Source organism: Aplidium turbinatum, chromosome 10 (assembly GCF_918807975.1).
Source record: "Aplidium turbinatum chromosome 10, kaAplTurb1.1, whole genome shotgun sequence".
Taxonomy (NCBI): Eukaryota; Metazoa; Chordata; class Ascidiacea; order Aplousobranchia; family Polyclinidae; genus Aplidium; species Aplidium turbinatum.
This window is the reverse complement of record NC_137481.1, coordinates 11,025,284-11,038,849: the sequence shown is the minus strand read 5'-3', so window position 1 is coordinate 11,038,849 and position 13,566 is coordinate 11,025,284. Positions and strand designations below refer to the sequence as shown.

General features: G+C 36.9%; 2 protein-coding genes and 1 long non-coding RNA gene across 5 annotated transcripts in view; 1 reads left to right on the top strand and 2 right to left on the bottom strand.

Annotated features, from left to right (window-relative positions):
* Positions 1–1,317: 1,317 nt before the first annotated feature.
* LOC145778229 (uncharacterized) lies at positions 1,318–2,846 on the top strand. The gene is made up of 3 exons (XR_014290426.1): positions 1,318–1,358; positions 2,489–2,704; positions 2,822–2,846. It is a non-coding gene; the product is annotated as an uncharacterized LOC145778229 (long non-coding RNA).
* Positions 2,847–5,340: 2,494 nt separating this feature from the next.
* On the bottom strand, positions 5,341–11,404 carry LOC145778735 (uncharacterized). Of its 2 annotated transcripts, XM_082590296.1 has the most exons (8): positions 11,180–11,404; positions 11,058–11,062; positions 9,631–9,875; positions 9,059–9,152; positions 8,426–8,538; positions 8,180–8,308; positions 7,119–7,335; positions 5,341–6,506 (listed from the first exon to the last, which is right to left on the bottom strand). In XM_082590296.1, the coding sequence occupies exons 1-8, from the start codon at positions 11,346–11,348 to the stop codon at positions 5,679–5,681; spliced, it is 1,800 nt and encodes a 599-aa protein (XP_082446422.1). In that variant the 5' UTR covers positions 11,349–11,404; the 3' UTR covers positions 5,341–5,678. The 2 variants fall into 2 exon arrangements, with proteins under 2 accessions (XP_082446422.1, XP_082446421.1); XM_082590295.1 differs by lacking the exon at positions 11,058–11,062 and having other exon boundaries at positions 9,631–9,883.
* A 513-nt stretch (positions 11,405–11,917) lies between these two features.
* LOC145778336 (nucleoporin NDC1-like) overlaps positions 11,918–13,566 on the bottom strand; it is a 29,879-nt gene continuing 28,230 nt past the window's right edge. For both annotated transcript variants that reach the window (XM_082589804.1, XM_082589805.1), the window contains one exon: positions 11,918–13,156. In XM_082589804.1, coding sequence (XP_082445930.1) covers positions 12,953–13,156 — 204 coding nt within the window. In that variant the 3' untranslated portion in view covers positions 11,918–12,952. The remainder of the gene's footprint in view (positions 13,157–13,566) is intronic.

The window sequence follows — 13,566 nt, the reverse complement described above, 5'->3', positions numbered from 1 at the left end:
ACCCATGACGTTCTTCAAGCAAAGATACTCGTAATGTGTGAGAATTGAATTGAAAAATGATACAAAATAAGAGGTTTTATGGCTTTGGTCGCAATTATAAATATTACCCCTTTGACGTTCTCAACATTTGCTTGTTCGATTTTCGTGCTGAAAACGTCACACAATTTGAAAATGGTAATGCAAGTTACTGTTTAACGATGAAGATTTAATATTGCCGTTGGTGGTGGGTGTCTTGCTTTCGACTTTTCGAGCATTTTTACTTCATTTTTCTGTGTTTTTATTCTGTTAAAAGTTGTTTTTCTTGTGTAATCAGTTGCCTGCATTAGCGACGTCTATTACCATTATCATTACCTAGCCAACCTTACATCATTATTTTATACGGTCGCTGAAGTTTGAGGTTGAATGCAACGATCATGGAATGTTACGTATTATTAAGAACGATTTTACACACAAAAGTCAAAAAATTGATCGCCGAAAACAGTTCTTTTTGCACTCTTGAGCAGTGAATACTATTTTCTAAAATGTAGTTATTTTGTCTCGTGAGCTGTGCTTATTGCTTGACAAGGGCATAAAGTTGTAGAATCGATAGGAAATCATTAACTTTAAAAATGCGGTTTAAATTATGGCAAATAAACGTATTCAAAGTTTTTACTTCAGCAATTGAGGACGCCATTTCGTAATTTTACGCCGGCAATGATTTTGCTGGAGTAAAAATAAGCTAATTTTGAACCTTGGCTATTATAACGACGCCCACGAATTGAGCAACCAATGAATTTGACATCTCTTCAATGTTGGTATGTCGAATTATTTTTCACGTGGCCGGTAACACTGATACCTGTTTTAAAAATAGGTTTTTGTTCGTATAGTTGTGTTTTTAAAAAAGTAAAATTTCATAATTAATGATGCCTAAAGAGAAACTACACAAACTATTGTCATCACGTACAATAGCCTACGCCGCAATGCAATAATGCAAATGCGCCAGCATTTTGAAGATTTGTCGCAACAACGCTGTATCTGGCCCCAGTCATTCAAAACGAAGTAATGGAAAAAACTGATTTTTCCAGTAAATTTGGTGAGATTTCTAGCCGTAATAAATAAAAGCCAAGAGAGTCAGACTTCGAATATTTTTTCTCAAAAGTTTGTCAGTTATGTTTCAATCCATCGCAACATAGTCTTTCTATTATTCCTGTTTATAAGCTGTTTTCAAGAAATATAATTTATTTTATTGATGCATCTTACTATATTAAATGTTGAAGCTTTAAAAATTTTCAATTGTTTTTCAGGTCTCCAAACAGATGTTTTGCAAGATGTAAATGTCATTGATGAGGATATGTCTCTGTCAAGATTTGAAATTAAAGGTAAATCTAAAAATCTATTGCATTACTTTCTTTAGTGAGTTAAGCTGTCATATGTTGCTAGTTCCCTAAACTTATTTTGTAAAAAACCTTTATACCTAATGGCGGTGGGGTGGCGTAACGGATAAGGTGTGCGCTCTCCAATGATGCAATCCTTGTTCGATCTGGTTGTTGAAAAACACCGCTAACTTCCACCTTGGGTGCAATAAATTGGGTGGGCGTAGTTTCTGCATGGAAGGCGGCCGAAGTCTCGTCAGTGCCAAAGGTTTAACCGTTTAACTGTCACGGGCTCTTTAAAGAGCCCAAGCCCTAAAAAATAATCACTTTTTGCAAACACCATTACTCTGGTGTTTGTTTTCCAAACTGCATGGGTCTTACTTTCTTAGAAAGAGGAACCTTGTATTGTCTAAAAGTTGAAAAAAATTACTTGGTTTGTATTTGAACTTTTTCTTCAATTTTCAATCAGTTACAGAGAATTTTTATTTTTTTGTGCAAAGTGAAGTTTATGCGGCTCTTTCTTCGCATAACACATAAACATTATCATGACAACGTCGCCTGCAAAGCTTGACACTTGCCTGACGTTTAGCGGTGACGTTTACCGCAGTTTAAATGTTTTTTTTTTTACATATCTAAACGGAAACAAAAAAGTCAAAAACACAAAATTTTTGTAGTTTGTCAGAAATTTTAGTCATTTGAGGCATCTTTTTAAACGAAATACACAAAATTTGTAAACATATTGTAAAAGACTGTTGAAAATGCAACAACTGTAATGTTTTGATTTTTTTTTCTGGCAATTACCGTTCTCAAAATACGGCAGTACAAAATCAAAGCCTTGCTCAAGCTAAATTCTGAAAAATGCATCAACGAAAGGGTGGCAGTTAAAGGGTTAGCCTAATGTGAACCTTTTCTTCTCAATATTGCCCAAATCTTAGAATCGAGAATGGAACCACCTTTACTTTTACCCCTTTACCTAATGTTTCTTTTTCAACAAACTCTCAGTTTTTAGTGAATAAGCCTCTGTTTCGGCCTTTTGGGCCTCACCAGTGCCGTTATGACTCTTTATTGAGTGCTTTCAGTTTTATTTTAAAATTTAGCAAAAAAACACTATTCAGTTACAGTAAAATGTATTTCAGGTTTGCGACAAAAGCATTGACTGACATCGAGGTACAAAAAATGCAGCAAGCCAAGACCCACATGTTACTTGATTCTCTGGTGAAAGCACAAGATGATCATCAGCAGGGTCTAAGCGAGCCTCCTAGTGATCTTGTGCTTCCACTCAACAGCCAGGATGATGTGCTGTGCAAAACATAGAAACATTTCTAGAAGATAAAGATATAAGAAAACAGTTGGTGAGTTACTTCTAAAATATCAAGTTCCAGCTGCAGAAGGCCATTTTGTCTGTTTTTGTAGTTGTTAAGATCGTCTTGTTTAAAATAGGCAACATCTAAAATTATAATATTTTACAGGTTATGTTCTTTGGATGCATTGGAGGAAAAGATGTCTTCAGCACTGTTCAGAGGCTCATGAGCCATGTCATGACGAATACATTGGCAAGAGAGTTCAACATGACTGGAAGAAATTTTGAGCGTTCGTTTCGAAAATTAAGCCTTCTCGAAATGATCCAGGGTGAGGAGATTTAATGCAATATTGCATGAATAAGGTTTTTATTACAGTGACGAAAAAAATCACAATTTTGTATTTGTAACAGAAGTAATTCGCAAAAACTTTGAAGAAATGATTTCAAAGTTTATTTGTAGCAGGATAATTCCCATTTTCTTTTCCAGACTGTTGTAATCAACTTAACTCTGAGTTTATCAAGCATGGAAGATGCTTTCAGAGCTTTTTTCAATGCGATTAGTTCATTACTTTACGGGAAAAAGTTGCTTGTTACGTGGCTTCAGCAACCGACCTTTTCCACAATACATATTGGTTTGGACCAGCTATTTGCAAATTATCCGAATGACATTATTATTTTTAGATGGATTACGAAGAACCCACAACTTGTCCACAGCAACAAATTCAAATATCGATGCCGCTATTTCAGACTGGTGGAAATACGCAAGAGATTGGGATAGTGGGCGTTTGAGAAGAGGAAGACAGGAAATTTGATTTCAATTTGCCTCTTATGCCCTTTTCTGGATCGCTGTTATATTTAACATGTTTTTTGTTTTTGCTGTGATGGTTAGAAATAAAAACAAACTTAACTGCCATCTGTCCTACTTTTTGCTTGTATGAATGCCTTTTCTAGCAATGTTGTACCGAGTGGAATGCTAGTATGGTAAGTGATAAGGTTTACTGCGAATTGAGGCCTCGATCCCACGTCTTCGTGGTCATCATTATCAGCACAGATTAACCCGAAAAAAGTGAGTTAACTACACGCCACCATGTGGTCAAAGTTTAGAAACTTTTTCGATTTGGTAAAGTCGTTCTGTCTATCCTTTGTCAAAGTAGAATGTGAGCGTTTGATCGTAGATTAACAAATGGATGGCCAACGCTAGGCCCACGAGTAACCAAATCGTTTTCGCCACAGAGGAGATGATTGTAAATTGCGTCATTGATTCCACGTCGATCCAACGAAAGCGTTTGGTCGTAGGTTGGCCAACAGTGCAGCAACGTTGATTCCACGATTAAACAACTCTTTTTTGCCACAGTGAGGATAGTTGTAAATTGCGTCGTGGATCCCACGTCGAACCAACGAAAGCGTTTAGTCGCAGGTGGCAAATGGTCGGGAAAGGGTTGGCCAACAGTGCATCAACGTTGGGTCTACGATTAGCCAAGCCTTTTTTCGCCACAGTGAGGATAGTTGTAAATTGCGTCGTGGATCCCACGTCGAACCAACGAAAGCGTTTGGTCGTCAGGTTGGTCGTAGGTGGCAAAGGGTTGGCCACCAGTGCGCCACCGTGGGATCGACGTTTAGCCAACCGATTTTTGTGACTGACGATTCGCCCACGTTGGACCGCTGGCCAAATATCTTACGCGCCAACGTCGGAAACCAACGGAGGGCCCACGGAACGCTTCCGATGGTCCAACGTTGGGCCAACGACACGTTGTTGTGCGGGATGGTTTTCGTCTTGACGTCAGTTTCGGGATAGCTTCATAGGCTATTAGATCAGGCTACATGGCATGAAAGAGATAATGTAAAGGAGCCATAGTTTTATCCGGTGTTTGTTAACCTTTGTTACGCCAAAACACACCTGCAGATCTTTGAAAGAGTGGTGGCGTACCGGGAGAGCGAAGGTAGACAAATTTTTCTGGGTTGTCTGTGACCAGGGTCGAAAAAGCCAATGGGTAAATACCTCACAGAAAGCAGTGCAAAGAAGTGGAAACTTTACTTTGTCAATCTCGATAACCGGCCTGCATCATTGATTCAAAGGCTGTACAAGTAGGCTAAGTCTATGGGAAACTGTCAGGATAAGCCTCTTCCCAGAAAAAAGATTCCCTCGATCAATCAATTCAATGGTTGAACTGGCTTTTACGGAACGTTTTAGTTGCCAATTTTTTTTTTTTTCTATTTCAATTCACTTCAAATTCAGCACCTGATGAGTGTTATTTTTTCCATGACTCCTATTATTTTTTCATGCTTGCCATCTTTTTGGCACCTCTGTCACTTGTTCCGTTCTCATGAACTGTTTAACCAAGAAATTTAAACTCTTTTACTTGTTTCACCACCTCTCCCTTTAATTGGATTTCTGTCCCATTTAACTTGGAAACTATTAACTGTTTCATTCCATGTTTCATTCTATTCACTTAAGAAAACCATGCAAGCATACGCATTAATCTGAAATATTATTTTAATAAATGATTGGTAGTAGTTTGGGATTTAGCATTTTAATGTGGTACAAAAAGACTGTAGCCTATGAAAATATCCATCTTGCGAGCCACAGTTGTTTGGCCACCGTTGCTGTAGGTCTTGTAAGCCTATGCCCTGCTCTATTACATTTTTAATAAAGAAGAATCTTGAAATTTTTATTTGTGTGAAACGGAAAAGACTTTACTAAGAAATGCGTTTAAGATAAGATAGGCCAAATACCGTGAAAATAAGACAAAAAAGAATGTTGTACAGAGGCTAAGCCTACTACTGTAAAACGAAACAAAATTTCTTTTCAACATACAGTAGACTACTCTTGCCACAAACTGCTCCGATGAACTGATAAGTAATTATGCGACTTCTTTAAGTAATTTATTAGAAGTGGTTACGGTGGAAGGTTTATTACTTGTCAATAGGCTTACACCTTACAGTTACACAATAAACATTAAACAATTCTAAACTAAAGCCATTAATTTATAGCCCACTGAGTGACTGATGTCGTATCTCATTAAATCTTATAAAACTTCAACTTCTTTCATGCTTGCTGCATTTGATGCTGCTGAATTCTTGCGTGTGGATGCTCTATCCTCTGCGTCATACAACAGTCGTTTCCTGTTTCCAAAAAACGTAGGTGGCTCATAAGCCATGTTGAATTCTGTGTCTTTCTGTGTTAAAGAATCCGCTGACGCCACTGAATCTGTGTCTGCTGCTTTATGTGTTTCAGCAACTTGGACATTAGGTGGGCTGATTTTTGTGGAGAGCAATTTTATAAATTCCTCAGCTTCATTTTTCTGTTGTTGTTTCTCTTGCGATAAATCTGCAGAATGAAGCCGTTCTGCTAAATCAGGAATATCAAAGAAAAAGTTTTGTGACGGAATGACGTTGAGAGTGAAGTATTTAGGTTGTTTGTAAGATTTTTGTGCAAAATCAGCGGTGTTGTCAAGTTCCAAGGCATTAGCCTGATTCCATCGGTCTATTTTCTTTGCAGAGGATACTTTATTTTCACTGCTTTTCATTACTCTAGCTGGTGTACTTTGAGAAATGACGTTCAGTTTTCTCAAATTTTTTTGTTCCAGAAGATGCACATGTTCAGACGCAGGAACAATTTGAATCTGATGAGTTTTCTCTGCACTGTGTTGGCTGAACACCATTTCGTTTTTACTTTGCAGGTCTATTATCATACTTTTTGGCGGCATTTTGTCTTCTTCAAAGAAGTTATTTCCTTCAGACCCTTCATGAATAGTTTCGAATACTTGATGTCCGCCATGTTTCAAAGACTTAACAGAATTTTGAGCAGGTGCTTTTCTTGATGATTTGTAGTCGTACATTTCTGGTGAATGGCTCTGCAAAAGAAACAATTTTGCATTTTTTTAAGAAATTTTTATTTCTGAAACTAAATCGAAAAGTCATCTATATTTAATTCATTCACCATTAAACGTGAGATTGTTGTGATTTTATTGGTATGCATGGCCTCCGAGGATTTTCCTTTGATGTTTAAGTTTATATGTAAATTGAATAAGTTTTGAGCATTGAAGTCAAACCTGACCAAAACAACTTTAAAGATTGAAGATACAGCCTGAAATAAAACATTGACAGGTGTAGCCTATATCTTGTAATATGCTGTAAATTATAAGTTATACAGAGGCTATATACTATAGTATACCTGTAGCCTATAATTATAATGCCATCATTTTACATAAGCATTTGAAAAATTCTGCAATGGAAAACAATAAAATGTGAGCGAATAGCCTACATTGAAGGCAATAGCCAATGGCCGTCTTATGAGGTCTGGGAATGCTATATCTTGGACTGAATGAATTAATCTCGTTATAATGCAAATTAGGCCTAATTTTAAAAACACGAGTTGTCACGCCATTGGCATTAAAAAGCTTGTTTGCCAAGCATGTTTGCCAATATCTTGTTTATCATAATTCATTTTATTTATCACACCTTACCGGTCGATCTTCACTTTTATCCTCAGGTTCTGCATTGGCACTTTGATGCAAGACAACTGGTGTATCAAATTCAGACCAGCGTGAGATGGATAATACTTTATCAGATATTTCACCGTCAAGAAGCTTCCGTCGAACTTCACGCATGTTCAAATACGGGATTTTTTCATGGACAAGCACCAACTTGTAAACGTCGCTAGACGCAGCAGGAGTATTTTTCCTATAAAACGATGAGTGGTTCAATGTTAATCAAAAATGTGTTTAAAATGTCATCTCAAAGCGAGCTCCGTGGCGTTTCTTTTGCTATCATAGACCAAAAGCCTTCCTGAAAGCATCTTGAAAAGACCCAGCAAACGTATTATGATAGGCTACGCCATTGTGATCGATTCTGCTACAAGTTAGCAGTTGTAAACTTAGCATATGGCAGCAGTTAAGCAAGCGACAACTAAGCCAGCAACATTTCAGCAAGTAGCTGAAGTTGGCAAATGATGAAACTGAGAAAGTGATAACTGAGCAAGTCGAAGCTTAGAATGTCACAAGTCAGCAAATTGAGTTTAACAAGCGATAATTAAGCAAGTCCGAACTCAGAAGTAAATCTCATTTGCTGACTTGGCAGTAGACTAGCTGAAATGTATTTTCTGAGTTGAAGCACTTGCTGAGTTGTCGCATGCTGAGTGGTCTGACAACCATTGCGAACTGTTTATATGAGCGGATTATATCAGTCCGCGAAAGTTACCATTTTCATATCGCTTTGATAGGATAGTTCAAATACGTTGAAACGATGTAAACTTACAACTGTTATTGACTAAAATGTGGGACGTTCAATAAGTGTGCCCAATGTAGCCTTAGTGTTTACAGCCATGACAGCCATCGTATCCGTAAGAAAATTGAATTATTGAAATACGGTAATTCACTTTATCATTTTTCTCGCTTGATATGAAATCCCTTGTGCTTTCCCAACATTAAGCTATAGCCTACGCGTTCAAAGCCGAATTCTAACTCACCGTTGACTTCATGTTCTACTCTACAGCTATCAAGACATATTCAAAGATTAGCTTTCCTACATGCAATTTTCTTCATGATGTTTTTGGGATCTTATCTTGACGCAATCCGGACAGGTATCAGGTCCCAATACTTCACAATATTCTTTAGCCATCGTAGTGTTGTCGTTTGTCAAAATTTTACTTAGAGATCTGTTGAAAGAACAAAAGAGCGTTATGGTTAAAGCTGACTGTTTATAGCCTACTTTTATTAACTTTTTATACACCTAGAGGACTAGAGGTGTCAGTCAAAATGGCGCCTGGGACTACCTGCCCTCGATTTGTATATCAGGAAATTGTGAGCATCGAATGCATCTTTCAATGAATTCATTGTTTCGTATAAATGATCTTTGTATGTCAGTTGCGCTCCATTCGCTGGAAATCTGAAAGTCACATTAAATCATTGATTATGGTAACATTTATCTTCCAACTAAAAATACGTAAGCCTTATAGCCTATGTAATTTCAATGATGGCAGTTTTCTGGAAGCCTCTCTTAAAAACGTGCCGCTTTAGGTGTCACTTGTGCTTATTTTTTTCCTCAATGTTGGCTTATCATAAGTGGTATAGGCCTACTGCCCTACTCATATAGTAGCCTATTTGCAGCCACATATTTCTGTAAGTTTTTATCAGCAGCCGTTTACTAACAGAGATTATTAAAGGTTTTGATTGTTTTTTTTTAAAGCATGCAAGACTGTTGTCATCTTTTAGGCTACTGTTGGTTAGCGTGCTAATAGTGATATTTTTTCTTCGGTGATATACATAAATGATAAAAGCGAAATGATATCAGGCACTTTTAAAAACAGAAGTTAGTTTTACCTGTTTAAAAAAGTTGATAGACTATTCAAATACCACTCATGTCTAAGTCTACCACGTTACCACAAATAATGTCAAAGGAAATTTACCGGACGTTTGGAAGAATGTCGAGAACTGGTTGGTGATACGTTTGAATAGTCGCATTGCGTTTCCTTGGACATTTGTTTGGATGTCGTTGAAAACCTATAAATGTCTGATTATAATGTCACATTATAATTTAATTAACCAGATAAGGCTCACACCTCAAAGAACTTATCCTAATACTGTAGTCTGCTACATTATTCTGATGATCACAATTTATTTATTTCTAGGTTTGTCTAAAATCTACAAAGCAAAGTAGCCTAAGCCAAAACGTTGCAAAAACAAAGATTGATGGTAGGGTAAAAGGCCTAAGTTACATTAAAACATTTTCTTGCAAAAAAGAGCTTGAAATGAAACGCATAAGCAAAAGAGGAGTAAGACAAAATTCTGTAACAGCTATTGCATGCAACGAGTAACAGTAAACAGTCAACTGTACGAAAGATAGTTTTACACGCAGGCTTAGGCTGCATATGACAGGCATAGGCTAAAAGCACAAAAATATGAAACAACAATAAGAGTATTTGATTTGCAACTAATCTACATCCTATAAATTAATGCAAGAATACAATATCGATCTTACTCTTGTTTGTGTTTTCCAGCAGTCATGTTTTCAGCCAGGCGCTTGACCAATCTTGGTGTAGATATTTCTGACCGTGGAGATGTTAATGGAGTTGGTTGATTAGTTAATTTTTGCAATTCGAGGAATCTCTCTGGCTTTACTTTTGCGTATCCTTTTCGTAACATCATCAAGGAACCATCAAACGACTCGTCAATAAAGCTCGGCGAAGGAGATTGCGCCATTGCAATGGCATCTTCTGCCGCAAGCTGAAGATCTTGAACAAGATAGGCTATTTAGGTTACATTTTACTTTAAATACAGTATTGTGAAGAGGTGAGAGCTTTGCATTTTAGCCTTTTACAAAAGAGAGAAGATACTGTGCAATGTAGGCTGTAGGCGAAGCTACAGAGGTTCAATAAATAAATAAGATATTACTTTTAGACTATAGGCTACTTTGTTTCTGCTTCAGCCTGTTTTTGATACTTTTGTTGGTAGACTATTTGCTGCATGTGATGATGAAATGGTCCCAATAGCCTAAGTTGGAGGTACAAAAAACGTAGTATAGAAGTAAAAAATATTTAAATTTATCCTAATCAATGTGTTTGCTCCTTTTTGTTTTTATGAATTATATGGAGGAGACGCGCTATCAATAGTTAAGTTTAAAATTAAATGCTTTATGAGGTTTTCTGGAAAGGAAGCTTGTCAAAACCTTCGGAGAGATAGGCTACGTTATATAAGAGGGCGTAAAAATCAAGAATATGGATCGAGTTACATGTAGAGTACGGTATATGATGTTTCAACAGCCCCTTAGACAAGTTCTAATATAATAAGATTATTTCAGTAGACAAGGATTTTTTCGACATGATTGATTGAATCTTTATTCTTGGACTGAAAAAGCTTTATTGAGAGCTTAATCTTGGCAGTTTCGCATAGCCTACTTATAAAGGTAGAGGCTTTAAACCAGTGCTTCTTAAACAGGTGTGAATACAATTTTTGCAGGGGTGAACCGTCAGAAATGGATGATAGCTTGCGAGCAGGGCGGATATTCCGGGTGTTCAGTGAACAGGTGAGAATTTCCAAAAACAAAATCAATTCTAAGTTTTTCATTTTTTACTCAAAACTAATTGTTTCTTTATAAATTCCAAATTTTTTTAAAAATATCAAATAAAAATATTTTGTAATATATAGACGAGATAGTTTTATCATATCATGAGACAAGGATGAATGAAATCTGGAGATAGATGCTAGGGGTGAACAAAACTAAAAAAGTTTAAGAAGCACTGCTTTAAACCACTGAGGCAGGCTCAATCACCGAGTGAAGTTTCCACGTGTTGTCTGTGAAATATTCCATCCATTAGGTGCCGCTAAATGGAAAGCTGTCCTTGTGAGCTAATACATCTCAAATCCTTGACAGCACGTTTAATACATGTTATTGACCACTTAACCTACATTGTCTGTAAATGCAGAGACGTTGCACTTGGATTTATTAACCAGAATAAGAACATAGCCTAACATCAAACAATGATTAAATTTACAACTGTCTTTAATAAGCATGAAGTTTTTGTGCTTACTTTGCTTTCTTGTGGAGGCATTATTTGAAAAGTTTGGAGTTGTTCGAGGGCGTTTCCCTTCTCTACTGAACGTTCTGTTTGCTTCAAATTGATATCGAAACTCCAAACCAGGACTGTAGCGGCTTGTTTTCGATGAAACAGTTGTTGCCGATCTGCTTCCACTCACCATGACGCAGTTGGATTTGCGTAGACTGTTACTTTTTTTCTTTCTGCGTAGACTGTTAATCACTTATGATTGGTTTTGTCAAGTCATGCAGCCTACAAGGAATATCTATAAAAGTAGGCAGCCCATAAACCTAATAAGATTCAATCGCTTTTAGAATTGCAGAAGCAAAATCTTGACATTAAAATGTGATAAAATCTGTCATTTTACTTGTCATTCATTCAAATGTCACTATATTGATCCAATGACACTTAGGCCTAACAGACCTAATTGTACAAAAAACTGTTTCGAAATAAGTTACAGAAGCATCTTCATGACTTTTTTTCTGTTGTAAAATTGAACATTTGCGAAAATCTAATCTGGTTTGGCTAGGCCTTCATAGCACTCAACTTTGATTGAACTTTTTGGCAAGGCTTTCTAACAATGAAACAGTTTTTGTATTGCCAAATCCGATGTGCTCGTTATATAAAAAGACTTCACTTATTTCATTATAAACTAACCCTGTCACTTTTTTAGATGTAACTCTGTACCGGTACTTCTCCCAGATGTGATGCAAAAGAGCTCACTAGACCAACTCAGGTGTGCCGTTTCAAGCAAACAAATAAACAATGACAAAACAAGCACTGTCATAAAAAGCAACAAATGTAAGCAACTAAAGCCAAAGCAATTCATGGATGGCAGGCAACGAAGTAGTCAATGGTGTCATGTTACCATGTGAGGTTACTTTAAACAAAGATGTAAACACATTGTATGGTATTGTTTGTTGGTCTCTATTATCATTGTCTTCGAAACCATTTAACGATTGGCGTCCTTTTGAGTCAAGAACATTTTTTTATTTGGCAAAAATAACTTACAAAACAACTAGGCAGATTTTAATTGTGACGTAAAAATAAGATGTTCACCACTTTTGCAAGTACGCAACCACAATTCAAGATCGCGTTGAGACCATTGTATATTTCCCAACGCGGATAGCTACCATGTTTGGAATTGCGTATCACAGCCAGCACTATTAGTCCTTTTCACATTGATTCAACGTTTACAGACATTGAATCAATTTAAAAAGGGAATGATTTTTTCCTGCCTGAGGTGACAACGTGACAAAGATTTAACCTGAGCACAGAAATTTCAAGACATTTAATCAACTGAGCACATTGTTCCAAGAGAAAAACAACGGAAATTGACTTATTTATAGAAACTCGTTGCACTTTCACGAAACTGGCATAGACCTACATTATCATGGTTTCGCCCGGAAGAAGCTCTTGGTTTTTTGTACATCGTAAACTCGTAACTTTTTTGTCAAAAAAGAATTTTCAAACAACGCATCACACTTGGTTGTCAAATAAACTTAAAGTCAAATTGTGAACGTTTGAACGGGCATCGCAACACCATGCAATCGCCAATCATCCGAAGGTGAAACAAGCTTCACGATTTGACAAAAACAGGATCGGCACTGATCGAATATTCACGGCAGTTGGCAACACAAACGAAGGCCGTGTTTTTTGCACCACACGTTCGGTAAAAAAATTCCAAAAAACATTTTCACGCGAGATGTTTAAAACGAGTGTTTTCCACTGGCATGTTGCAAAATTCACTACTTTCATCACCACCGGTTACTCTTTATATTCTAAAAACGACCGCAGCTTCCTTTTGTGTTCGGCGCTCGTTTCGATGGCTTCCATGTGCTTGGCGAATGTGTTGACGATGCGATAGATGGCGCTCTTCGTATCGGCTTTCAAGCTGTGCTGATGACGTAACAGTGACCTTGCTGGAGCGGAAGATGACGTCATTGCCAATTTACCGTGTTTCTCCAACATCTGCAAAAGCGTGAGTTACTGAACCGGTATTTGCCTTTAGCATAGGTTTTATATGCAGTTAAAAAAAAGGTGATTGCATTTTACCATTGCATTGTAATTAGTTTTCCGTTGAGTTTTAAAACACTTCAAATCTGGGTTTTTTTTTCGCTGAGGCTTTTCGGTCATTTGTCCGAAATGACTTGAAAAAATTTGGTCATTTTTTTGTTTATGTTGGTCATTTTTTCTGATGAAAATATTTCTTTTCAAGTACCGTAGCTGATACAAACCAAAATTTGCACTTCCTGACTAGCTACAACAGTAAGTTTCGCTTAGAAACGTTTTTTTCGGACATTTTGACCGAATTGACTATGTGTTTTTTCGGACATATTGACCAAATTGACTATATTTTTTTCGGACATTTTGCTAAAAAA

Excerpts from the sequence above, each read along its gene's own strand:
- LOC145778735 (XM_082590295.1), bottom strand. The coding sequence starts at position 11,348 with ATGGTGAGTGGAAGCAGATCGGCAACAACTGTTTCATCGAAAACAAGC. Across the intron at positions 9,884-11,179 it reads TGCCTCCACAAGAAAGCAAA|ATCTTCAGCTTGCGGCAGAA; the intron begins GTAAGCACAAAA and ends ATCTTGTTCAAG. Across the intron at positions 8,309-8,425 it reads GATATACAAATCGAGGGCAG|ATCTCTAAGTAAAATTTTGA; the intron begins GTAGTCCCAGGC and ends TTCTTTCAACAG.